Source organism: Mus caroli, unplaced genomic scaffold (assembly GCF_978045245.1).
Source record: "Mus caroli unplaced genomic scaffold, Mus_caroli_1 scaffold_12, whole genome shotgun sequence".
Taxonomy (NCBI): domain Eukaryota; kingdom Metazoa; phylum Chordata; class Mammalia; order Rodentia; family Muridae; genus Mus; species Mus caroli.
This window is the reverse complement of record NW_028227267.1, coordinates 99,868,412-99,895,937: the sequence shown is the minus strand read 5'-3', so window position 1 is coordinate 99,895,937 and position 27,526 is coordinate 99,868,412. Positions and strand designations below refer to the sequence as shown.

The 27,526-nt window shown below is 38.0% G+C and overlaps 1 protein-coding gene across 13 annotated transcripts in view; it reads left to right on the top strand.

Moving 5' to 3' along the window:
- Mycbp2 (MYC binding protein 2) overlaps nt 1-27,526 on the top strand; it is a 233,148-nt gene that overhangs the window by 120,925 nt on the left and 84,697 nt on the right. For 9 of the 13 annotated variants that reach the window (XM_085828830.1, XM_085828832.1, XM_021181915.3 and 6 more), the window contains 15 exons: nt 1,875-1,971; nt 2,921-3,113; nt 4,210-4,484; nt 8,054-8,275; nt 12,951-13,142; nt 15,081-15,287; nt 16,400-16,531; nt 18,926-19,104; nt 21,123-21,265; nt 22,623-22,723; nt 23,365-23,583; nt 23,973-24,198; nt 25,210-25,328; nt 26,050-26,137; nt 26,878-26,927. In XM_085828830.1, the coding sequence (XP_085684956.1) occupies nt 1,875-1,971; nt 2,921-3,113; nt 4,210-4,484; nt 8,054-8,275; nt 12,951-13,142; nt 15,081-15,287; nt 16,400-16,531; nt 18,926-19,104; nt 21,123-21,265; nt 22,623-22,723; nt 23,365-23,583; nt 23,973-24,198; nt 25,210-25,328; nt 26,050-26,137; nt 26,878-26,927 (2,443 nt within the window). The remainder of the gene's footprint in view (nt 1-1,874; nt 1,972-2,920; nt 3,114-4,209; nt 4,485-8,053; nt 8,276-12,950; nt 13,143-15,080; nt 15,288-16,399; nt 16,532-18,925; nt 19,105-21,122; nt 21,266-22,622; nt 22,724-23,364; nt 23,584-23,972; nt 24,199-25,209; nt 25,329-26,049; nt 26,138-26,877; nt 26,928-27,526) is intronic. The other 4 variants (XM_029468874.2, XM_085828828.1, XM_085828827.1 and 1 more) reach the window with 2 other exon arrangements.

Below are 27,526 nucleotides of genomic sequence, written 5' to 3'. Positions count from 1 at the left end.
CTATAAATTATGCAGCAGTGGAGAAATTATTCAAGTACTGAACATTAATGTTACCCTGGTAGAATATAGTTACTTACATTTGTGTTAGTATTTAGTGTACCTAGTGAATATTTTCTGCATCAAACTTAATTCAGAATTTTACATATCGTGGCAAAGTATTATATCAATAGCAATATACCAACAACTAGTTTGTTAATCTGCCTTTTGATTTTAATACCAGTTTCAAAATGTAGTAAAGTTTGTCTTAAAGAATGTGAATTAGGATGGGAAAATACTTTAGATGTGCACCTAATCAATTTATTGGACTCTCTTTTTTTTCCCCGCTGTGTGCTAGAGATTAAATTTAGGGAGTGACAGGCTAGGCCGGCACGGGATACTCTGCTCCATCTCTGTCTTACAACAGTATTTTCTGATAGAAGCCATTGAAAAACATCTTAGCTTCCACTGTGAAATGAAATTGCTCATGATGTTTATTATTATATTACTGACAATAAGAATTTTGATTAACGCAAACTTGGAGTGAGACGTAGTTGATATTTCAAAGTATTTGTCTATTTCTAGATTAAACCCCCATTAAAACTGCCTTTCTTACTATACATAGTTCCTAAAAGTGTCTTCTAGTAATCACTGAGATAATTTGAATGTTACAAATCTCATATTATCAAGAAAGCACTTTTGGTCATTACATTATCTATTGTAGCCATTGTTTGACATTAGCAATGTTTGTCTGCTTGGTTGTGAGGTTCGACTTTTAATAATTCAGTTCTCTCTCTGACCTGAAAGCACTTTGTGAATATAGCAAATTGCACAGACTGCTCTTATGAACTACCATTGAATATGTGCATCCCTAGGGAATATGACATTTATATTCTTAATGCTGAATATTAACGTTGATTATTTCACTATGGTGAATGTACATTTTAATATATTATATTTATTACTTCTTTGGGAATTTCACAATGTATTTTAAAAGTATTCATCCATGCTTCTCCCTCTAATTCATTCCAGATCTACCCTGCCCTTTCCCTAGCCCTACTTCATACCCCTCCTTTGCTTTCTATGATGTTTTTCCTGATTTCTTAAGATATATAGATATTTTTGAAGGTGAATTTTTTATTATTTCTAATATATACACTTAAAACTGAAATTTTACCTGTAATTCATTGTTTGGTTTAATTGTATAATCTTTGATGTACACTGATTTTAGTATTTCATTACTCAATATTATATATTTCACAAATACATATATTTTATATATGAATACCATATCTATATAATTATGTGTGTGCATGTGAGCATTTGCGGCGCGCGCGCGCGCGCGTGCGTGTGTGTGTGTGTGTGTGTGTGTGTAGCTTTGTGGTTAGGCAGGTGGCTAGGTGGGAAGATGACATCTTGTACTGAGTCTAGTCAGTGTCACTCCCATGTGTTTAGTGCTGACCACTTGGAATTGTGTAACCTAGCAGAGCTCCTCCCTAGAGAAAACTCCATTCCATTCCACTCTCAGCAGCCATTGAGTGTCTGTAGCCCTTCATCTGTGGTGGGTTTGGGAGAGTTCTCCCATCCACGTGGGCATGTTAACTAGTATCCTGCAAGTCTCGTGCTGGTATTGTCCTGGCAACCACAGATGCACTGTCTCCGTGAGGTTAGCATTCCAGTCAGGCCCAGAACACACTGATTTGCTCCTGTCTACCAAACTTCTCTCTGGATCTTAAAATCTGTCTCCTCTTCTATTATTGTCTTTGAGTCTTGGGGATAGCGGGACATAATATAGATATTGCATATGTAACTGAGCACTCCACTGACAATAAGGAATGAACATTAAAAATTGTCACTGGACATTTGAACAGAGTATATTATTTATCTTCTCCCACCAGACTCCCGACCAGTGACGGCAGTACTTCAAAAGGCAAGCAGCAAACTAGTGAGCCTGTCCACATCTTAAAGAGATCTTTTGCAAGAACTGTCTCTGTGGTAAGCCACTTTAAAACCTTTGCTGTTTAGTGCTGAGTGTCAATTTTAAGCTATCTCAGCATAGCTCTATGAATTTAGATCTGCTTTTATTTTGATGTTTATAGTTAGTCTAGGCAAAGATAATGCAGCCTGTCTGTAGTGGAAAAGTAAAACTGTTGCTTGTGGCTTTACCATGTCCAGCTGCAGTGGCTTTTCTACATCTGAAATGACCTGTGACTTTTCTGACTAGACACATACCCTGCTAAGTAATTACCTTTTTATTGAGATAATACTGTTCTTGTCATTTCCAAAAAATGTCTATATGTGTATATAAGTGGCCTTGTGGTTAATAGGTAATTGAAATTATTTATTTATTATTCAGTCATTTATTTTAAAATTTTCATTTTTTTATTATGTCATCAGTCATCTGGACCTGTGTGAGGATTGGGGAGCAAAGTACTCCTTTCTGAGATTCTATAGTGTTTGCCACCATTTAAGTGTGACTTTTTCAGACTATCTAGAACCTCAAGGAAGCCAACCCCATGAGCCCATGCTTGGGAATTTTAAAAAACCCAAATAATGGGTTTTCTTAGTGTCTTCTGGTCAACTTCTCAAAAATTGGTTATAGTTTTAATTGTACATTTTAATATATATGTAGTGTTTAGATAGGTAGACAGATATCACTGATTTATAATATTTTAACACTACTTAAAATTGTTATACTATATTAATTTATCACTTCAATGAAACATGTAAACTATATTTTTTCGTTTTCTTCTTTTGTCTGCATTTATAAGATAAGCTAGCTAGGCAGGTAAAAGGAAAATATAAAAATATATAAAGGTGTTTTATTTCATCTACCAAAACTCAGCAAGAAGTTCAAGTTAGTTGTGAAGTGGCGTGCCGATGGCCCCCTTTACTCCAAGTGCTCTCACTTGAACTGACGGTGTGCCTTCCTCGTCCTGGGTAGGAGTGCTTCGAGTCGCTGCTGAGCATTCTTCACTGGAGCTGGACCACCTTAGTCTTAGGAGTGGAAGAGCTCAGGGGGCTGAAAGGCTTCCAGTTCACCGCTACACTCCTCGACTTAGAGCGGCTGCGCTTCGTGGGCACCTGTTGTCTGCGGTTACTGCGCGTCTACACCTGTGAGATATACCCAGTATCAGGTATGGGGATCTTTTAAAATAACATTGGAGAAAAGAATTTCAAGTATTGAGAAAATCAATATAGAGATAGTCAAGTGTTTAAGATCCTAAGATACCTTTAAGTTCTTCCTGAAATAAAGACGGAAAAATGTAACTTTTAAACTTTTTTTTCAAATAGAAAACATTTCAACCATTGACACTTAAGTATTAACGCCAGTTCTTTTTTCTATATTGAATTTTGTAGCACACGTAATCTCTGTCTTAGTCAGGGTTTCTATTCTTGCACAAACATCATGATCAGGAAGCAAGTTGGGGAGGAAAGGTTTTATTCAGCTTACATTTCTACATTGCTGTTCATCACTGAAAGAACTCAGGACTGGAACTCAAGCAGGTCAGGAAGCAGGAGCTGATGCAGAGGCCATGGAGGGATGTTACTTACTGGCTTGCTTCCCCTGGCTTGCTCAGCTTGCTCTCTTATAAACCCAAGACTACCAGCCCAGAGATGGCCCCACCCACAAGGGGCCCTTCCCCCTTGATCACTGTCTTAGGGTTTTACTGCTGTGAACAGACACCATGACCACAGCAAGTCTTATAAAAAACAACATTTAATTGGGACTGGCTTACAGGCTCAGAGGTTCAGTCCATTGTCATCAAGGTAGGAGCATGGCAGTATCCAGGCAGGCATGGTGCAGGAGGAGCTGAGAGTTCTATGTCTTCATCTGAAGGCTGCTAGTGGAAGACTGACTTCCAGGCCACTGGGGTGAGAGTCTTAAGCCCACACCCACAGTGACACACCTACTCCAACCAGGTCACACCTATTCCATCAAGGCCACACCTCCAGATGGTGCTACTCCCTGGTCCAAGAATATACAAACCATCATAATCACTAATTGAGAAAATGCCTTACGGCTGGATCTCATGGAGGCATTTCCCCAAGTGAAGCTCTTTTCTCTGTGATAACTCCAGCCTGTGTCAAGTTGACACAAAACCAGCCAGTACAATCTCTTAAACAGTTTCATTTCTGGGTTTGGTGTTTGATTTTTATTTGTATAGTAAATGACTGGATTACTATCATATATACAACTTAGGTTTATTGGCACCTTTTATTTTCTCAAAGCTACAGGAAAAGCAGTTGTAGAAGAAACTAGCAAATTAGCTGAGTGTATTGGAAAAACAAGAACTTTGTTAAGAAAGATCTTATCGGAAGGAGTTGATCATTGCATGGTGAAGTTGGATAATGACCCTCAGGGATACCTCAGCCAGCCCTTGAGGCTACTAGAAGCCGTGCTTCAGGAGTGCCACAACACCTTCACTGCTTGCTTTCATTCCTTCTACCCAACGCCGGCACTACAGTGGGCATGCCTCTGTGATCTGCTCAATTGCCTGGATCAGGTCAGTTACGTTTATAAGGTAGTGGTTGAAAATAAAATATATTGCTTACTATTCTGCAAGAAAATTGATTCAAATTTTCTCACCTTATTAATTACTAGTGATCAGTTAGGAATCTACTGGGGGGGATAAAAAAAGAAATCTACTTGGTATGCATCACTTTTATAGCTAAAATTTAGAAAAATTGCTTCATTCTCTGGTATTATCTGTTATAAATTATCAGACATGTTTTCTTTCAGTCTAGGGGTGAGGTTATTTGAGAGGGAGAGAGACCACAGTGAGTGTGAGAACAAGTGCAGCACCATATGACCCTGGGCAAAGGCTTTCCATTGTAAGAATGGGGAGAGGGAGGGAGTGAAGGGCGGGCCAACATCATTCATTCGCACATGAAGGCACTTGGCACAAATGCTTGACAGAGCTATAGGACAGGCAGAGGTTGAGACTGTTGGGTGGAGGAGACATCAGTCTCATGTTGTAATAATCAGTGGTACAAGCAGACAAAAGGTGGAGGGGAATGGGGATTTGAACAGTGATGTAAACCATCTTGATAGTTAAGATTTTCTTTTATTTTTAATTACTGTTTATATATCTGTATGTGTGTGCACATATATGCAGTTAAGTAGAGAGGAGAAGAGGACTGTTGGAGCTGGAGTCATAGGCAGTTCTGATCTACTGAATTCAATTCGTCCTCTGAAAAAAACAGGAAGTGTTCTTAACTGCCAAGTGGAACCATCTCTCCACCCCATTGTAATCTTATTGACATTTATAAACTATAAAAAGCAGCTACAGAATACATATTTTTCCAATACACATAGAATATCTGCTAAGATAAATCATATATTTGGCCATAAGTAAATCAAGCAGAATTTAAGAGATTAAAGTTGTGAAATCAGAGCAGGAGAGATGGTCACTCAGCCATTGAGGATACTGGCCAGTCATGAAGCAGACCCTGGCCCAGTTCCCAGTGCCCACATAAGAGCTTATAGCCACCTGTAACTCCAGCTCCACCATGGTAGACGTCCTCTTCTGCCTTTCTGAAGCTTCAGGTTCCCAAGTGGTGCAATGTTACATGAAGAAAAAACACCCAGATACACATTTTTTAAAAATTACTTTAAAGAGTAGAGCCTACATAATAAGTTCCAGGGCCACCTGGCAGACCTTAACTCAAAAATAAGGGGAAAAGGGGGATCTTAATTGCCTTTTGTCCATTAAAAAAGTAGAATTCAGTATTTAAAACTTTGCCACAAATCAAATTTCTAACTTGGATATTGTCATTCAGAGTCTTTAAACATTTATAAAGAAATCCCATCTTTAACACATTCTTCCTGAAAACAGAGCTGCAGTATAACAGGCAGGGCCTAGGGAGCCCTCCTTACTCTCTTGAATACAATCAATAATGTTTGCTGTACCCACAAAAAAACAAACAAACAAGCAAACAGAGCCCATAACTGATGATATGCCTAATACCAAAACCTAACAGATATTGTGAGAATAGATATTGGACAGATATCACTAAGGCACAAGCATTCTTATAACACTATTGAGTTAGAAATCACGAATAGAGTAGTGGTAATTATCTTGAAGTGTGGGGGATTAGCATCTAGAAGTCATTAGAAGGAATTGTTCTGGGGTACGGCTCAGTGACAAGGTGCTCTCCTAGCACGAATAGAGTTCAGTTTCAAGTACTGGAGAGAAAGAAAAAGAGCTCTTTATATTAACTAAATTAAGAGAAAATCATATTATATTTTCAATAGGTATTCAAAATGTGCTCCCCAGAGTTAGCAGTTAATCAGTGATAAGAGCTGTGTAAACAGGAGTGGAGTGAACACCCTAACCTGAATTAGGGTCTCTTAAGAATAACCTGTAACTAACAGCTTACTTGGTGATAAAGTAATATTGAATACTTTCTTTAGTTTGGAAACAATATGCTGTGTTGTAGAAGAATAATCTATAGCTAACATCCTCCTTAACTGTGAAGTCTTGAATGAGTTTGGAAACACGTACTGTGTTTTCTTGCCACTTTCATTTAATATTGTAGCGAAAGTGACAGCTTTATTTACCCTGCTCTTCCTGATTCATCATCGTCACAGTGGATCCCAGTGCACTTGGATCCATGTAAGAAGGACAGGATATTTACCTGACCAGTGGTTCCCTAGAACAGTACTGCTTGGGCCAGTGGGTAAATTAGGTATTCTCAGCATAGCAGTCTCCCTTTGTTGGGCTAGCTTTTACATCATTGCATCAAAGTGATATATTGCTGTATTTTTATGTTTCACTGATAACACAAATGTTTGAAGAGCTAAGTAGTGTATGTATAATTTTTTTTTGAGTTAGGATTTCCTTGGTTAGTAAGTTTTAAAAAATCAGAAAAAATATACAGCCGAGCTAAGATTTCTACATAAACTTGGGTATTTTGTGACCTTAGTAAAATGGTATTACAAAAGTGCAATCCGTATTCTTTATTTTTGTGTAAAGTAGTTCCATTGCTTACAGACTGTGTATTTGATAGAGTCTAGTGGGAGTCCTTTAACATCTCATATTGAAAGATGCTAGGATCATCTTGAGTGAAGTAACACAATCACAAAAGAACTCACACAATATGTATTCACTGATAAGTGGATATTAGCCCAAAACTTAGGATACCCAAGATATGAGATACAATTTGCTAAACGCATGAAACTCAAGAAGAATGAAGACCAAAGTGTGGACACTGTGCCCCTTCTTAGAATTGGGAACAAAACACCCAGGGAAGGAGTTACAGAGACAAAGTTCGTAGCTGTGATGAAAGGATGGACCATTTAGAGACTGCCGTATCCAGGGATCCATCCCATAAGCAGCTTCTAAACGCGGACACCATTGCATACACTAGCAAGATTTTGCTGAAAGGACCCAAATATAGCTGTCTCTTGTGAGACGATGCCGGGGCCTAGCAAACACAGGAGTGGATGTTCACAGTCAGCTATTGGATGTACCACAGGGCTCCCAATGGAGAAGCTAGAGAAAGTACCCAAGGAGCTAAAGGGATCTGCAACCCTATTGTTGGAACAACATGATGTACTAACCAGAACCCCGGAGCTCTTGTCTCTAGCTGCATATGTATCGAAAGATGGCCTAGTCGGCCATCAATGGAAAGAGAGGCCCATTGGACTTGCAAACTTTATATGCCCCAATATAGGGGAATGCCAGGGCCAAAAGAATGGGAATGGGTGGGTAGGGAAGTGGGGGGGCGCTATGGGGGACTTTTGGGATAACATTGGAAATGTAATTGAGGAAAATATGTAATAAAAATATTAAAAAGAAAAAAAAAAAAAGAAAGAAAGATGCTAGGAAGAATGTGACTGTACAGACACACACATGCCTGACCATTGGGTTGCAGTAGGACTGAAAGTAAACTTTCCTTGAGTCTTCTTCCCCGTTATTACTAGATAATGGTTTAATTGTGTTTTACTGTATTGATGTGCTTTTATCTAGTATTGAAGCCACTTAGATGACTGGGTGATATACACAGGTATATATGAAGAAACTTGGTTTACAGTGATGCAGTATTTAAGGGTTACTTTTGTCCTTACAAGGATATCCAGGAAGCAAACTTTAAGACATCGAGTAGCCGGCTCCTTGCAGCTGTTATGTCAGCTCTGTGTCACACGTCTGTGAAGCTGACTTCTCTCTTCCCTATTGCATATGATGGAGAAGTGTTGCTGCGATCGATTGTTAAGCAAGTCAGCACGGAAAACGACTCAGCACTAGTTCATCGTTTCCCACTTTTAGTGGGACATATGGAAAAGCTCAGCCAGGTATGTCGTTTTTGGAAATCTCTTACAGTGGAGGAATAAAACAACAATAAGTAGAGACATTCATAGGTTGGTGCCTCATCTTCCTTATTATTATATTTGCAAATGATTAGCAAATGATTATGTTTCATAATAAGTTATTCTCTAATTGTCATGCTTATGTGAAAAAGTCTTAGTTACTCTTATTGCCATGACAACACCACGAGGAAGGCATCTTATAGGAGAAGCGCTTACTTGGGGGCTTGCTTGCAGTTTCAGAGGGTAGTGACCCAATGGTCATCATGGCAGGGAGCACAGTAACAGCAGGCATGGCAGAGCTGCTTACATGGTGAGCCACTAGCAGCAGGCCGAGAGAAACTGGGCTTTGTGTGGGCTTCTGAAACCTTGAAGTTCACCTCCATGGGACACGGCTCCTCTAACAAGGTCAGACCTCTCCTAAAATGCTCCATCTCCTAGTCCTTTCAAAAGTCCTTCCCAGTCCCAGTCCCGGGGCTGGGAACCACGCATTCAACAGTACGAGCCTATGGGGCCATTCTTAACTGTAATGAGCAGTCTTAGTCTAAATGACAGCTCACCTCGAAAGTGTGATTAGACAGTAAGTATGTATATAATTGTGTATTGCTGTTTCATTTGAAAGTAAGTTATACTGCAGAGACTCAATATCCCAGGATGGGGGATACCCAGGGAGGGATGGGCACAAACCTCTCAGAGGAGAAGGGGAGGGAAATGGGAGTAGGGACTCTGTGAGGGGGGATCAAATAGGAGGGGGGAAAGCATTCAGATGTAAAATGAATAAATCAATTAATGACAAAAAAAGAAAGTAAGCTATAGAGCATAAGCAATCTTTTCTGTTCTAAATAGGGTTAGCAAAATGGCACAGTACACAAGGGTGCTTGCTGCCAAGCAGGAGTTCAGGGTGATCCAGACCCTCCATGACACACTGTCAGAGCTCTGACTGTTACACACCTCCACACACACACACCTCCACACACACACACACCTCCACAACACACACACCTCCCCCACACACACCTCCACACACACCTCCACACACACACACCTCCACCCACACACACCTCCACACACACACACCTCCACACACACACACCTCCACAACACACACACCTCCACAACACACACACCTCCACCACACACACCTCCACACACACACACCTCCACACACACACACCTCCACACACACCTCCACAACACACACACCTCCACCACACACACCTCCACACACACACACCTCCACAACACACACACCTCCACCACACACACACCTCCACACACACACACCTCCACCCACACACACCTCCACACACACACACCTCCACACACACACACCTCCACACACACACACACCTCCACCACACACACACCTCCACACACACATACCTCCACCACACACACACCTCCACACACACACACCTCCACCCACACACACCTCCACACACACACACCTCCACACACACACACCTCCACACACACACACCTCCACCCACACACACCTCCACACACACACACCTCCACACACACACACCTCCACACACACACACCTCCAAACACACGCACCTCCACACACACCTCCACACACACACACCTCCACCACACACACACCTCCACACACACACACCTCCACCCACACACACACCTCCACACACACACACCTCCACACACACACACCTCCACACACACCTCCACACACACACACTTCCACCACACACACACCTCCACCACACACACCTCCACACATACACATGCACACGCAAAACACAAGAATGGATAAAGTACATAAGAAATGAGTAACGTATGAAATGGGTTTTATAAAATATGCTGGCATGTTAAACATAGGAAACATTTGGTAACTGCTTTTGCATTGTTAGAAAGCACTATAATAAAATCGATGACACATATTTTAGTAGGATCTCAGTAGAAATTTAAAGTAATTTAAGAGCCAGCATTGGAAAACATTAGCCTTATTAGTTATTAATGAATGCCAGGGAAAGAAATACTAAGATTAGTAATTTGTTTCTAGAAAATTTTTAAAAAGTTAAAATCTTTTCTTTAAATTTCAATGCTGGTGAGATTATGAATATTCTAACCTTAATCTTATAGATAGCTGTTTGGAATTTAAATTACTCTAAATATCTTTTTCAACCTTTTAGCAAGTATTTATTGCACACTTATTTACTGTAATTTTAATTATGTTATAGTTGAAGTGGGTAAAAAAATTTACCAGATATTTTCAGGTGATATTCAGCTGTCATTTCACTTGCTTGTTGTCAGTGTTTTCAGAGGGACCTGGAAGTGTAATTGAAAACTGAAGCTCTGTGTGTATTTGCTAAAAAGAAAGTAGTAATTATGTGTTTCAAGTAAAGTCTTTGAAAATATACCACAATTAATATATATTCTTTTTCTGTTTTTTTATAACTTAAATTTTTTATAAAAAAAATTTTATGCATACTTAATTGAAATACAATTGCATCAATTTCCCCTTCCTCTCCTACTGGAGATTATACATGTCAACCATGTCCATAAATACATATATTTGAACATCTCAAATATTTAATATTTTAAACAGTGTCATTGCCTAACTTCTCTTTATGGTCATGACTATTTTCCCAGTTTGAATTTTCAGTACTGAACGATCCTTTTTCCCTGGTATATTAAGTCAGCTGGAACTTGCATCCTTCTGCCTTAGTTTCCCAAGCCCTACAACTATTGGCACGTGCCCTTATCTCCCATGCAGAATTTTCCTACATCAAGGAAAATATGTAAAGTTTTGCTAGAAACTGCCAAAAATCGTTTAGAAAGCTCGTATTACCTTGAATTTGGTGTGCTGCTGTAGGACATGTCACATTGACAGGTTGTTACTAGAGCAGCTTTTTGTATTGCTTCTCTTGGCAGCTACAGACTAGAAAGGAAACACAGGTATATCCTTTTCTCCTGCAGACGCTTCCTAAAGGAAGCAGCACAAGACTCTCGGTTGTGGTGTATCACTAGCCCTTGAGTGTTTTGCAAGGCAGACTTTCTGGGAAAGGGAAGTTTCTGGAGAAGGGAAAAACTAACTTGAGTTTTAATTAAAAATGGATTATTTTAATTACTAAAAATTGTTAGGTTAGAAGTTCACAAAAATATTGTAATTTACTCAGATGTTAATAGACTAACTGAAATATGGGGAAAACTTTGAAGCACTTTTATGTGCTTCAGCATTAAGACTGTAGCTTAGGAGGTCACTAGTGTGTCACGCTGATGACAGTCCTGACTGACAGACTGATTCCTAAGTGGGTGACTGCTGCCAGTAATATTAAAAAGCAATCGACACTATCTCCCACTAAACACCAGCCTGCAGTTTCCATCTGTTCTGACCCCAGTCCCGGGAGGGAGGGATGGCATGGTTCCCTTTTGCCCAAGCCTGTCCCACCAAAGAGGTCTCTGCCTCTTCAGAGCTCCGAAATCATTCTCTCCTCCCCACGGTTACATCTGCCTAGAGCTCAGTTGAATCCCCGAGGAAGGAAAACACCAGGCAATCCAAGTTTAGAACCAATAGATAGTATAATCGCTGGGTGGAGAACCTAGCATCCTAAATTTCCCAATTATTCTTTTAGAAATCACCTGGATCCTGCCACTGAAACTAACAGCCCCTGTCTACATTGTATCCTCCTTGTTCCCACATACCAAAAGGGAGTCCCCTTCCACCACCACCCCCTTCCCTCTTCCTCTTTCAGACCCGGAAGGCCCGCCTCCTTCTCATAGTAATTGGCTTCTTGTATTTATTATTTTAATCAATTATGGGAAAGTTCTGCTATAGGTGATTCATATATAAATTTGATTTGAGGAGAAAATGACTTAGTTTCTAGGCCCCTATTCATTCAAACTGTATTTTTTCATGAATATTTTTATGTATAAAGCAGGAATAAAATTATTATAAAAGAACTAACTTATCCAGGAACTAAGAATGTAGTTTTGAAAACTGAGTGATAGCAAATAATACCCGTGCGTCAGAAAAGTTGAGTCTCGGTGGAAGAATTCCAACTCAGTGCCAAACACTGATTTATTTCCATCTTTGATGAAACTGAGGGATTGGCTGGTTACTATGCCCACTAATGAACTTCAATGTGCCTCAGTCCATTCACTGTGGGTGAAGTGCATGAGACTGTAATAGACGACAGGACTTTGTGTGAAGTAACAGGTGAATTAATAATCTTTTCAGTATTTAGGGGAGAAATCTTTTTGGAGTTTGAATTTTAATGAAATTCTAATTTCACAAATGGACTTTTCTATTGACAGAAGTTGGGATTTTTGTTTTCTTTCAGAAATTGAATGTAATAGTTGTAAAAGGATTAGCTGTGTAGGAATTTCATAAATGTACAAACCATTTTTATAGAGACAAGTTTTTCTGAAGTCTTATAGATAAATAATTTTAAATAGAATGACTAATTGTCTATCACATAGACACAGATTTTAAACTGTTATGTAGTTAAAATAAGAAAGTATGTGAAAATGTCACAAAGCTAATAAAAACACATTTTGTAAATTATGAAACAAAAAGAACTAATTCAGGTAGATCTTTAGGGTATCTATCATATGGAAAAATTTGTCCACGGAGGACTGTGTACTCCTTGGGGATGTAAGGCAGAGCTTTGCCTCGCTCTTGTCCTGTACCCTGCTGTAGAGTGAAGAGAACATCTCGGGCATGACGAGCTTCCGGGAAGTGCTGGAGAAGATGCTGGTCATTGTGGTGCTTCCGGTGAGGAACAGCCTTCGGAGGGAGAGTGAGCTCTTCTCCTCACACCTGGTCTCCAACACCTGCGGACTGCTGGCCAGCATTGTCAGTGAGCTGACGGCATCAGCCCTGGGGTCAGAGGTAAGGGGCTCTACTTCAAAACTGGATGAATAAGCATGTGGTTCTGTAGAATGGGAAGTAAACCTATCTCTTAAGACACTGGTCACTCATAGCCTAAAGAGGTCAGGCCGAAACCCCTACACCTCTGTGTGGGATAGTTAGGAAGCCAAGCTGTGTTGGGCTTTATCACCACTAAGTTATAGTCCTTCTCAGCACACTCTTCTAATCACACACACACACACACACACACACAGGCACACACACACGCATGTTAGGTGTTTTCTATCATTCAGGAGATTTATTTCTTTGAAGATTCTCCTCTGTTCTCCCCACACCATCTACCCCCACCATCCTGTCTGTGGTAACTTTCTTTCTCTTTTACTTAGACATCTTAGCGAAGCTCCTCCTTCCCTCTAAGACCTCTTCATATTATCCCTGATATTTAATGCTCACCTACCTCAATACCTGATCAAGGCCCTTGTAAAAGGCTGTGCATCAATAAAGCTTATTTCTGATGGTCATTTCCTATCAGTTTCTTTCCCAAAGCAACCTTGCCCTCTTTTTCACAGTATCACTCACTATATTAGTACATGCCTGTAAACCCAGCACTCAAGAAGTAGAAGCAAGGCGAGGCTAGTCTGGGTTCTTCAAAACGATAAATAGAGAACAGTAACAACAGACATACTTTCCTTTCAATGTTGTTTCTATATTCATAATTTCCAGTAAGGTCAGGGATATGTTTTAGAAAGGATCTCTGGCTCTTTTTGCTGCCAGTCTAGCTCCTGTTTCTCGTGAGTAAGTAGAGTAATTGAACAAAACACCTGCTGTCCTTTGGCTTCTGTGTGTGCTCCTGCACAGCATATATGTACACAAAATAATACTTTTTTCTTTGCTTTCCTCTTCTATGATTTAACTCATTTTATTTTTACTTTTTTAAAATTCACTCTCTCAATCTCTTTCACAGAGTGTGTGTGGACGTGCACTTATGGTATGTATGTGTGTTTACATATAGGTATGCCTCACTATGTGTGTATATATGTAGAAGCCAGAGATTGATATTAGCTGTCTATCTCAGTCCTTCTCAACCATATTTATTGAGACACGATCTCACACTGAATGTAGAAACTCATCTATTAGACTGGTCAGAGAGCCCCAGATTATATCTGCTTGTGCACCTCCTACTGATGGGGTTACAGATAGTCTGCCTTTACCACAGGTCTCCATGATTATAGAGCAAATACTACTACCTGAGCCATTTCCCCATTCCAGTCCCATCTTTTAACTGCGTCCTCATTAATAGACCAGCTCATCACTTTATATAAAGTACATATGGTTCTCTAGACAAAGTTCTTGACTGCCTCATTACACAACACCATGAACTTGCACCAGTTGTTTTATTAATAAGTAACAAGTATTGTTCTGAGATCAGGCTGGTAATAATAAACAAATTGTGTTTAAAGAACAAAAAGCCCCAAAGCTTTGCTCTGTCTATAGTTACATATACAAATTCATATAAAAGCTGGGCAGAATCTCTGTCTTACCTATACCATAGTTTATGTAACTGTGGTGAGATAGTCGTAAAGTGAACTTTCTTGTTGGAATAAATCCCAGGAGTAGAAATTGCACATCGTGTTCTGTAGCCAATGTAACAAAATTTAAGTATCAAATATTATGTTTGATACATTTTGTGAAGTATTGTTATTTTCCTCTTTTCACTGCATTTCTTAGCCATGTTTTATAACTTATCTGAATGTTTTAACTGATTTTGATGCTTCTGTTTTTTGTTTTTCCTCCCAAAAAGGATTGTGGGTTTATTTTGAAAATATTATGTTAATATGAAATACATTATTCAAATGGATGTTTAATATCTAACATGTGTCCACTAAATATTTTGTTTCAGTTGTTACTCATAATACTCAGGTTAACAACTGCTAATGGAATCGTGCGTGTTGTTTACAGGTTGATGGACTTAATTCTCTTCACTCTGTCAAAGCCAGTGCTAACCGATTCACAAAAACAAGTCAGGGAAGAAGTTGGAACACTGGAAATGGGTCCCCTGATGCAATCTGTTTTGCAGTAGACAAACCTGGAATTGTGGTTGTTGGTTTCGCTGTCTACGGAGGAGGTGGTATCCATGAGTATGAGCTGGAGGTGTTGGTTGATGATGTGAGTACCACGCTTGCAGTAGTGTGGCCACCAGAGTTCACCATCATCTTAGTGTGGTGACTTCAGGAATTTAACAGATCAGCTATATGTAAACTTTAAACTGGAATGAAAAGCCTTATGCTTGTTTGGAACATTTCAGCACACTTCTCTCTTACTTTATTTTGTTTATTTTAGTTTTGGAATTATAGAAAAAGAGAGATTTTTAAATGGAATTATAAACTAGAAAGTACATAGCTAAGCCTTTTATTCCAAGTCTTATGGGGTTTTGTTTGTTTGTTTGTTTGGTTGGTTGGTTGGTTGGTTTGGCTTGCTTTGGTTTTGCTCTTTTTGTTTAGTTAGTTGATTGGTTGTTTTTTGCTGTTGCCATTTTTCATGATCCTAGAACAGCAGTTAGGTGAATACTGTTTCTCCTAACAAAGGCTACACAATCTTATCAAAGTCCTAATAGAAAATACTTACTGAAGACAGAGCTTATTGATTGCTGTAGCTCTATTTTTCTCTAATATCACTTAATATTTTAAGTGCTTGAATTTTTACAAAGTATCTTTAATATAAGACAGAAAACACAAAAATAAGTCTCTTGTAATAGCATCTATTTGACTGATTCTTTTGCTCAATTAATTTTAATTAACATCTGCTTCATTCTGCTCAATGTGCAGTCTTTCCTTGAAGATGTCCAAAGACCTAGACCCAAGACCTAAGATGGTACAAGTCAGTCTATGTTTTAATCTCTGCAGGAAACAAGATAAAAGTGAATAGCTTGGAGTGTCAAAATCTTTCTTCAGATTGTATAAAGAAATGCTAATGACTAATTTCATTTTTTAATACATTTATTTGTGTATGTGAGTGTGTGTGCATACATCCATTTACATGCTAAGTTGCATATGTGGAGATCAGAGAACAACGGTGGGACCCAGTCTTCCCCAGCATGTGTAGGATCTCAGAGATTAAACTCAGGCTGTCAGGCTGGTTTGCCTGCTGACCTATCTTCACTAGCCCATAACTAATTTTTTATACAAGGCAATAAAATTACCTGAAGACATTAAAGAATTATAATCAGAACTGTTCCTACAATAAGTTAACCATCTTGTAACTGTTTTTATCTTCATTAGAGTGAACATGCAGGAGATTCAACTCATTCTCATAGATGGACGTCTCTAGAATTAGTTAAAGGAACTTATACAACAGACGATTCACCCAGTGACATAGCTGAAATCAGACTTGACAAAGTTGTTCCCTTAAAGGTAATTCAAGCACATTTCTTTTTAGACTAAGAGGCAGTGTTGCACGGTTAAAGATAATGATGAGTAGACTGGAGAGAGTACACTCTGCTTCTATGCACTGCTCTCGCAGAGGACATAAGTTTGAATCTTAGCACCCGTGTCCAGTAGATCACCAGGCACCAGGCACTTCAGGTCCACGGTCCCCAGCACCCTCTTCTGACCTCTTCAGGTGGCTGCACTCACAGGCATAGGCATACACTCCCACATAGATATGCATGCATACTAATTAACAATAAAGATGCATTGACTATGGCTTCTCCCAAGGTTTTTATCTGTTATGTTGCTTTAACTCCTCGTGCATTTACCTACTCCAATATAATATCCGAGGTATTGTACTATATTATGCTCTGGTCTTTACATGTATCAAAGTCTGGTATACTAGGACAAATTGTTAGGTTGTATAGTCAGACAGTTCTAGATTCAGGGTAAGACAGATTTAGCTTTTTAAAGGGCTGTACAATATAAGTAGAAAAGATATATAGTAGTATTTATTCAGTTTCAGTGCTACTACAGCATTCTCCTGTGTGATCTTTCTTAAATCTGGCATATCGTCATTTTTCTACTCTTAAGCCTCTTTTGTTGGTGAGGAAGACTAATCAATGCTATAGTGTTATACTGTTTAAGCAATGAGAGCAAAGCACAAGTCTTGGTGTTGCAGAGTATTTAAACTGATTATGCATTAGTCTTCATGCTTCCAACTTATAGTACACCAAAAACGCTTTAAGAAAAGCACAGGCGGTCTTAAGAGTTAGTATTAGTGGAGGCCAGAAAGATGACACAGCAATTAACACTAGTTGTTCCTGCCACGGACCCAGGTTCAGTTCCCAGCATCCACATGGTGTCTTTCAACTATCCGAAATTCTAGTTCGGGGATCTGATGACCTCTTTGAGCTACTCAGGCACAAGGGATGCTCATGGTGCACATGCATTTGTATGTAGACAAAACATGTACATACATACATACATACATACATACATAAAAGCATTAAGATTTATCCTTTATTTTCTAAATACAAGTATTTGCGAAAGTAGATAAATTAAAGTAATTATTAGTGTTAAAGTAAAATTAAACTAACCCTGATGCAAGTGAATAAATACCATTTCAGAATAGACTTTAAAGTTAAAATAGACTCGTCAGAGACTTGCTAAGAACTTTAAGGTTTATAGCTGCGTCAGTGGTTAGTAAGGAGCACATAATACTCTCGTAGAGGACTGGAGTCAGCTCCCAGCCCCCCACATCGAGAGGCCTATTCCCACCTGTAATGCAGCCCAGCGGTTCTATATGATCAACACCATCATGAGAGCATCACTGAGGGCAGTCAGGGCAGAAACTCAAACAGGGCAGGAACCTGAAGGCAGAAGCAGATGCAGTGACCATGGAAGAGTGTTGCATATTGGCCTGCTCTTCGCTGCTTGTTCAGCTTGCTTTCTTATAGAAGCCAGGACCACCAGCCTGGGGGTGGCACTACCCATAATAGACGTGGTCTCCCACATCAATCACTAAGAAAATGCCCTGCAGGCTTGCCTGCAGCCTGATCTTATGGGTGTATTTTCTCAGTTAAGGTTCCCTCCTTTCAGATGACTATAATTTGTGTGTAGCTGACATAAAACTAGCCGGCAGAAGTGAAAGAAAAAATACAAAAGCCTCCTGGATCATAAAATATGACTATCTGCATCTCTGTTTTCCTACATATTGTGGGCAGTTATTCACGGATTTTTTTTTCCTGTGTTTGTGGGCATATTTTTGTCTCTGAGTAAATTTCTTCTAAAATAAAAATGTAATAGATATAACAATTATGGTTTTAACATACTTAAATTATTTTAAGAATTTAAACTGAGAGAACAGTATTAGCTTATATTTGTCTGACTCATGTTTATGCATGTAATTAAGCACAGGTGTGACCTGTAGTGGTCAACTGCTGGTCTCACCGCTTCCCGGCTGTGTTACTTTGGGCAAGTTATTTAGCAACTGCATCTCAAATTCTTTTATCTGTCAAGTAATATACTTACCTACTGAGGGCACTTGAATTAATTCATTTAGATCATATAAAGTATTTGGAAAAGGTTCTGTTATCTAAAGGTATTCAGTAAGTATTAGCTATTATATTCATTAAAGCTCATTTAATGATATTATTTATAATGACCACAATATTTCAGTATATTTGAGTAGTTTACTGCTAGGGTTCTTTCTGTATTTTCCTTATATTGTGAACGGATATAACATGCTTTATGTCTGAGTGGGTCGGGGAGTTGGGGGGAGGGTATGGGGGACTTTTGGGATAGCATTGGAAATGTAAATGAGGAAAATACCTAATAAAAATATTTAAAAAAATGCTTTATGTCTTCATCGTGAAGGAAAATGTTAAGTACGCTGTGCGCTTGAGGAACTATGGCAGTCGCACAGCCAATGGAGATGGAGGAATGACCACTGTTCAGTGCCCTGATGGCGTGACCTTTACCTTCAGCACATGCAGCCTGAGCAGTAATGGCACAAACCAAACCAGAGGGCAGATTCCCCAGATACTATACTATAGGTAGGTGTGCCGATAGTTAGAGACGAATGTGCTCAAGTGGTGGGTAACACTCACAATGATACAAAACATGTCAAGTTGGTAATGGACCTAAATTACAGTTTATCTTCCTAGCACATACTTAGTCAAACCCTTTGAAGAATCCTCATTTTAAAATATAAATTCAGTATTAACTATTAAGGTGAATGCTTTTAAATTTTTGTCATTCTTTCAATATCACTAAAGGTTTTTTTGTTCTACCATATATGTTGCTGATACTATTTTAATTCTTTGATTTTATTTTAAAATACAAGCAGAACTTACTCATTTTTAAAATAATTATTTAAACTAGGTTACCCAGCCTGACTCTCCAGGTAGTGGTATTGCCTTGGTTATTTTATCCAGTTGGAGAACAGTTTTACATGTAAAACTATTTTCACCTGCTCAGGTTAGCCTCTGGGACTCTAGACCATATAATAGTGGGAGTGTTCTTAGAGTACTTTAGTGAGCTATTTGGTAGGTAAATGATGGAAAACAGAAAATTATGATCTTTGAGGAAAAATAACCCTATATATACATTTTTCATTATGTCTGATTCTTTTGAATAATAACTTATCTATCATCTTGGTGAAATTATCCCCCTTTCCCCTCAACCTAACTTTGTATCAAGCCACTAATTTTGTATATGTAGTGCTTCTTGTCTTTGCCTTGGCTAGTCACACAGTGGGAATTTTTTCTACCCTTATTCACAGATGAGGGAGCCAAGGCATTGAGTATTTAAACATTGTTCCCAAATCTCATTTGTAGTGACTTATGATAAAGGGGCTTATAGTCTGGATGATAAAGGGGTTCACAGTCTGGATGTCGGACTCCAGGTAACAAAATGCCCTTAAATCACCACACCGTACATGCTCCGTAAGGATAATAATGGGTGTCTTAGGGATATAGCCGTCATTTCAGAATCGGTTAGAGTCATTGTTCCTAAATTTAAGAACTTGTAAGATATGGGCATGGACTTTCCATATTCACATTTTTATTTTTCTAACATTCTAGTAAGTCCTTATAGTTCTCGCCTTAAAAAATAAATAAATAAATAAATAAATAAATAAATAAATAAATAAAAGGATGCTTTCTATGGTTGGCCGACAGATGTTGTAGGTTTAATGTGTCCCTTAGTAGGCACCCAGTTGTAGCCAAACACCTTGTTCTAGATGTCTCTTTCTCTTGCATCTAATTTGGTAATTTCTGACATACGTATTTGTAAAGTGTTCTACTTGTGACTTCTCCTATCATTCCTATAATTGAACTGCTGATTCCCAGTCTCTCTAATTTAAAATGATCATCATCTCTATCTCAGGGTCTCTTCTTTCTCTGCTGCCCTTCACATTCTGTTCTGCACAGAACAGTCAGCGTTCTCTGATAGGAATGAAGGCATACCCCTCCCTCCTCAGTTCTCTCTTGATGCTTTGCGATTAAATAGGCGTTTGCTACTCTGGCCTGGAAAGTCCATATGATCAGACCCTGTTTACTTGTCTAATCCTATTCCATGAACTCTGCACCTGGCTCCCACTGTCCAGATAATATTCTCTCACATTTTCCATGAGTTTGTAGTTTGTTTTTAAACACAACTCAGGTCTTTCTTAAATATTAGTTCAACAAAGAACAACTTAATCTAACAAAAAATAGCACCCTTTACTTTATAGTCTGCTTTGGTTTTTGTTCAAAGCCTTTATCCTAAACTAACATAATTATACATATGCCGTCCTTTTTTTATTATTATTTCATGCACCTTTCCATACATTCATTAAAAACTCTGGCAGGTGCTTTGATATATCACCTTCATGTTGTATTCTAGTATGTATGACTGCATAGTGGCATCTGATCTGAAGATTTCTTTGCATCCCCTACATCTTCAGATTTGATGCCACATATACTGTCTTAACTGTAATTGTTTTTCACTTTACGTTTATTGAGGATTTCTGATCGGAATATGATGCCTGAAGTTCTCAGTGAAAACTGTTTTCATTTTATTCATGCCGCAGGAGTGAATTTGATGGAGATTTACAATCCCAACTTCTAAGTAAAGCTAATGAAGAAGATAAAAACTGTAGCAGAGCACTCTCTGTGGTAAGCACTGTTGTTCGAGCTGCTAAGGACCTGTTGCACAGAGCTCTTGCTGTGGATGGTAAGACTATCCTTTTCCTTTCCTTAGAGTTATAGTTTAGAACCTGAAGTTCTTTTGTGAATAGTTAATGAAGGGGAGTCCCTGAGTGTTTAGTTCCTTATTTACTTATCCATCTATACAGTATTGATTTTGGATCATTCATTCCCTTCATACTCTGAGGAAGATTTTTTTTTAAGTGAACCAAAAAAAAAAAAAAAAAAAAAAACCAGAATACTTTAAATTTTTTAGTTTGGTCAATAAGAGAAACATCTCATCTGATTAAATTCATTTTTGCTTATTTTCTTGTTAGTGAAACTTTTTTGCTATTGTGAAAATTTTTTCTTACTGTGCTTCCTGTATCTATTAACTATTCATCCAAATGGCTGGTGAATAACCAGATGAATAACCCTGCCCATCTCCTCAGATCTACTTGTCTAAATCAAGTTCTAGAACTATTTCTTCTCGGGAAAGTCAAGTTAGTATTTTTCTCTTTCTCTGTTCTACCAGTGCCTGGTTTAAGCTGCCTTAATGCAACCTCACATGCATTTTTCTTGAATGGAAATGTCCAAGTAATGGCATTGCTACCTTTCTCCTGTTACCCACCTGTGTATCTAGGCAACTCTCTACACTAAGGAGAATTACTAGTGTAAAATACTCAGTGTTATCCTTTCACCTAAAATGTTGTTCCATTCCACAGGTTTAGGCTAGGCTGAAAAAGTATTTTGTTAATATATGTCATTCATTCATATGCAACGAATATTTGTTCATAGGTTTAGAACTCCATATTTGAAAGAACAATTGCCCTACAATATAAATATATAGGCTCAGTCAATCTTTTAAGCATCATGATCATGGGTAAATAACTAAAATGGCTGTCAGCAAAGTGCTTTATGGGAAAAAAGAAGTCACAATAGCTTTGTAACAACAAATGCTTTTTGGAATGTTTTTATGTACAGATATTATTCTAAGCATTTTATATTATATGTTGATTAATTTAATCCTAATAGCATTCAGTGAAGAAATATTGTTGATATTCTAAATAATTTGCTTCGTGTCACTCATGTAGCCATTTAAAACCATTGCCCTAGCTTCTACTCCTTTCTGTAGCATTTTACAGGTATATATGTAGACCATGTTATGAATTTACTATAAGATATACAAACACTTTGTAACTTGACTTTTCCTTTTAAAAAGTGGAAAGTATCTATTGTAAGGATTGAGATAACAATAAATCCCTTAGAATAAATTGAGCCTGTCCTTCATAAATGTATAGTTGATGTCAAGCACAGCTTTCTGAGGATAACAGGGTAGAGGTTAGGAGAGCATGCATACAGTATAACAAACTACCTTCTAACTACAGTCTCAATGCTTTTTTTAGCTGATGACATTCCAGAACTGCTTAGCTCTTCCAGTCTGTTTTCCATGCTGCTTCCCCTTATTATAGCCTACATAGGACCAGTAGCCGCTGCTATTCCCAAGGTGTGTAATCAAAATTCTATAACTTTGAATCTCTTACCACTGGTACTATTTCACTGGTCTTACATCTTCCCTTTAATCACTGAGGCACTAGGGTAATAGGTAACAGAGAGAGCATCCTAAGTGCTAGAAGTCGTTAGCTAAGTCTCATTGTTCCCCGAACTGCTAATTGATTTAGTGTACATATTGGCTTCACACTTGAAGAATTTAGGAATTAGGAATAGGAAATCTATTTTATAAATATGACATAAAGAAAGATTAAGTAACCTGATGTTTTTTTTTTTTAAAAAAATCTGAACTTGATGCCAACTCTCCAGTTTTAATAAAATTATCAATAAAAAGATTATTTTACAGTAGTGAGATAAGACATGAAGAATGTCATAGACTGTACAGTCTTTGGCATAATTAAATAAAGTAAAGCTATTTATTTATAGATCACAGAAAAGCAATTGTTTTAAAATATAGATTATTTCGATATAATATTTAGAATGAATTTCTTTACCCACTAAAAACACATTAAAAAAAATACTTTATAGAAACTATATGGAGACTGGTACTTATAAGAGTTACCAACAATTAGGGTAGTTCTTAAGTAAAATGAATTTCACACTTATTTAATCATCTATATTTTTTATATCTACTAGGTTGCTGTAGAAGTTTTTGGCCTTGTCCAGCAATTGCTTCCCTCAGTTGCCATTTTGAATCAGAAGTATGCACCCCCTGCGTTCAATCCCAATCAGTCAACTGATAGTACGACAGGCAACCAGCCCGAGCAAGGCCTCTCGGCTTGTACCACTTCCAATCACTATGCTGTCATTGAGAGTGAGCACCCATACAAGCCTGCCTGTGTGATGCACTACAAGGTGGGTACCATTCTTAGCAAGACTCAAAATCAAAGCTGGATCTGAGGTTTTCTAATGATATCAGAAAGTGTACTTTGTGAGTTCCAGTCCTGACTTCCTTTGGTGATAACAACAGTTTGGGAGTGTAAGCTGAATAAACCCTTTCCTCCCCAACTTGCTTCTTGGTTTTGATGCTTTGTGCAGGAATAGAAACCCTGACTAAGACAATTTTGTTTTCTAATTATTAAATGGATGGTAAGACAAATGTTAAACTAAATGATAAGACAATCTGTTGTTTCCTTCAGTTTGTTTCTCCTTTAGTCCTTCATTTTTTGTAGTATAACATTATTCTGTTTCATTTAATAAAACTATACATACACATAAACAGATATCCTCTTGTCTACCGCCAGGTGACATTCCCAGAATGTGTTAGGTGGATGACAATCGAATTTGACCCTCAGTGTGGTACTGCACAGTCAGAAGACGTCATCCGTTTGCTTATTCCTGTCAGAACCATTCAGAACTCTGGATATGGAGCAAAACTGACATCTGTTCATGAAAACCTTAATTCATGGATAGAATTAAAGAAATATTCGGGATCCTCTGGATGGCCTACTATGGTTTTAGTGTTGCCAGGTGAATTTTCACTTCTCTATTTATGGGATGAAATGGAAACGTTATGTGTGTGTGTGTTAAAAAATTCATTATGGAAAGTGTTTAACTTCAGAGAAAATTATTTTAAAACGTATGGGTCTTGGTTACAGTTAAGGATAAATAAGATGTGCTGGGAAAGGGGTGTGGTCCCATCTAAGTTTGTGAAGAGAGATTGTTGTGAAGATTTTGTGTGGGGGTGGGGTGGGGTGGGGTGGGGTGGGACTCTCAGGGTTAATACCGCCTCTTCGGTATAGTTGGGACCAAACTACCTAAAAGGTATGCAATTGGACTTGATTTCTATTTCCTCAGTAGATGCCATGTATTGTAGAAATAGGATTCAAGCTCCTCATTTTAACATGTGAATGTGGGTAAGGGTGGTGGTGAGGGTGGATGTATGTGAATACTTATTTCTAATATTCATATTTTCCTTTAAAACTGTAAACTTTAAACTCTTGTCTGAAGTACCCTAATTGTAACCAGTTAACAGTGACTACTGTTTCAAACACTTAAAACTACAGACGGAAGCTTTGTCATCTTTCACATCATCTGGCCTGGATGAATTTAGAGTTTTTCCTTTGACTCTAACCTACTTTTTGTTGGATTGGTTGATTTGTTAAGGGATCCTAAAAATCCAAATAGCAGAATGGAAGATTACTTAATGCAAAGAAGAGAAGACTAACTTAGGTACTCAGTAATTGATAGGTCATTTTTAAATTGCCCAGACTTATGTAAAGTAGGATTAAGGAAACAGAGTTGTTATAATGGGAATTACCAACAATTCCTTAGAGTTGGGTCTGTTGTTGATAGGGTTGCTTCTAACAGCTTGCTTAAGCAAATAAAGGATTCTTCCTCAAAACATCTTCTTTCTATTTTAATAACCGTTTTGACAAATTATTTATATAATAAAATAATGAAATATTTAGACTTTGACCTCAATAGCAGAGACAGGTACTTGCTCACAGACAGACTTTTTGTTTTGTTTTGTTTTTAAAGGAAATGAAGCCCTTTTCTCACTGGAAACTGCTTCAGATTATGTGAAAGATGACAAAGCCTCCTTCTATGGGTTCAAGTGTTTTGCAATTGGATATGAATTTAGCCCCGGGCCTGATGAGGTAAGAAAAGTTGTTTTCCCAGTCTGTTAAGAACAATTGGCTCGCCGGGCGTGGTGGTGCACCCAGTGCATCCCAGCACTTGGGAGGCAGAGGCAGGCAGATCTCTGAGTTCGAGGCCAGCCTGGTCTACAGAGTGAGTTCCAGGACAGCCAGGGCTACACAGAGGAAACCCTGTCTCGAAAAAAAAAGAAAAGAAAGAACAATTGGCTCTTTTAAAGTTTCTGTTGATTTAAAATGCCTTGCAAGCTAGAGGTTTATAATTTAAAGTGCCGTGTGGTTTCATTACGTGTGGTACCATTTTGCTGCTCTTTCTTCAGACATGGGGATAACTGAGGTTATACAGTATGTTCCCATTTAAGTGAAGTGCATTTTGAAACATAACTCATGCCCCATGCTAAAGTGGTTTAACCTTTACTCATATCAGAACCTAGATTCACAAAGTGATTTATCTTATTCTGGGTTTTCTTAAATGTTTTACATCAAACACTAAAATAAATCCAAGATCGTAATTTCCCTAAGTAATGAATAGAGCATGATTTGGACAGTGAAGGTCATCTCATACTTGTGACAGCGTTGGGTCTAATATTAAATCTTTGTCTCTCAGCTCCAGCTGAGGCATCTTTCTTTCTAGTTTCAACTGCAGAGACTAACTTTGAATTACATGTTTTCATACCTCACATTCAAGCATGTTTTAAATAGTGACTTCTATGCAATTCTACAGGGAGTTATTCAGCTGGAAAAAGAATTAGCCAATCTTGGTGGGGTTTGTGCCGCAGCCCTGATGAAGAAGGATCTCGCACTGCCTATTGGTGAGTCTACTTAATCATAGGTGTTGCTAAGGCTTTAGAAGGAAATGTAAAAGTAAAATATATTTAGTACAGAACACTTAAAGATAAACTTTCAACACAAATCCTGTGACTACACATACATAGGAACAATAGCTCTTTGATACACTGCTGTTGTTTAAATGGAAACTGGAGCATATGATAAAATCTTAATTTATTCAAATTCATATATATCTATAACTTAAGGTTTTATAAATCATCATTGTTTACCTGAAATACATCTTATTTATTACTCAAAATAATAATCTTTTTGTAAAAAAATATATATTAAGTATAAAAACTTCACACATAAATGCATTCATATAGTTACTTTCTCAGATTCATATAACCTTTTTTACATTGAAACATAAAATTGTCACTTCCAAAATTCACACTTGAGAACCATGTCAGTGACCTACACACATGGCACATACACATACACATGGCACACAGAAAGACACAAATGACACAAAATCTTGCATCTTTTGCACTGCAGTGTGAACTTGCCTAATTCTTCACATTGCTTGGTGAATGATACTTGACTACTAGCTTAACAGTTACAACTTATAGGACACAAAAAAACTGAACATTTTAAAATTTAAACTACTGTATTTATCTAGATTTTTTTCAATCAACAATAGCAAGATTACAAAACAAATAGTGAAGACAAAGGATTGGTAAGGTTATTTGTATATTTTAGTATAACTTTTTAATTTGTGTAACAGGGAACGAGTTGGAGGAAGATCTTGAAATTCTTGAAGAGGCTGCATTGCAGGTACTGCACCAAGCCTTTTAGCTTTTGTTCATTGGTGTTAAAATAATAGTTTCTGGGATGGTTCTTAATTCTCCAGTAGATGACTCCATGGTTAAGTACTTATTTCTGTCTATTGGCAGTTGGAGAGTCACATAATTTATAAGGGTCCTCTTAATGAGAGAGCCCATATGAACATGATTTCCATGTGCTGGGGATGCCCCAGAGTAGGGGAATGCCAGGGCAGGGAGGCAGGAGTAGGTGAGTAGGTGAGGGAGCACCCTCATAGAAGCAGGGGGATGGGGATGGGATAGAGGGGAACCAGGAAAGGTGATAACATTTGAAATGTAAATAAAGAAAATATGCAATAAAAAGTTCATATATTATCATTTCATAAGATGGTGCTGTATAAAATAACACTTAGATTAGATACTATCTAAAGAGCTTAACAATTATCTAAATTACAAAATATCATACACAATTAACACCCAGTCCATCTTATCTGTCAATTAAATAAAGTACTCTACCATCTATCCTAACTTAAAGAGCTTACAATTCTATACTTGAATTAGGTTCTGATTTTAGCTTGTATTACCATCTGAAAATCATCCTTTTAAATCAAC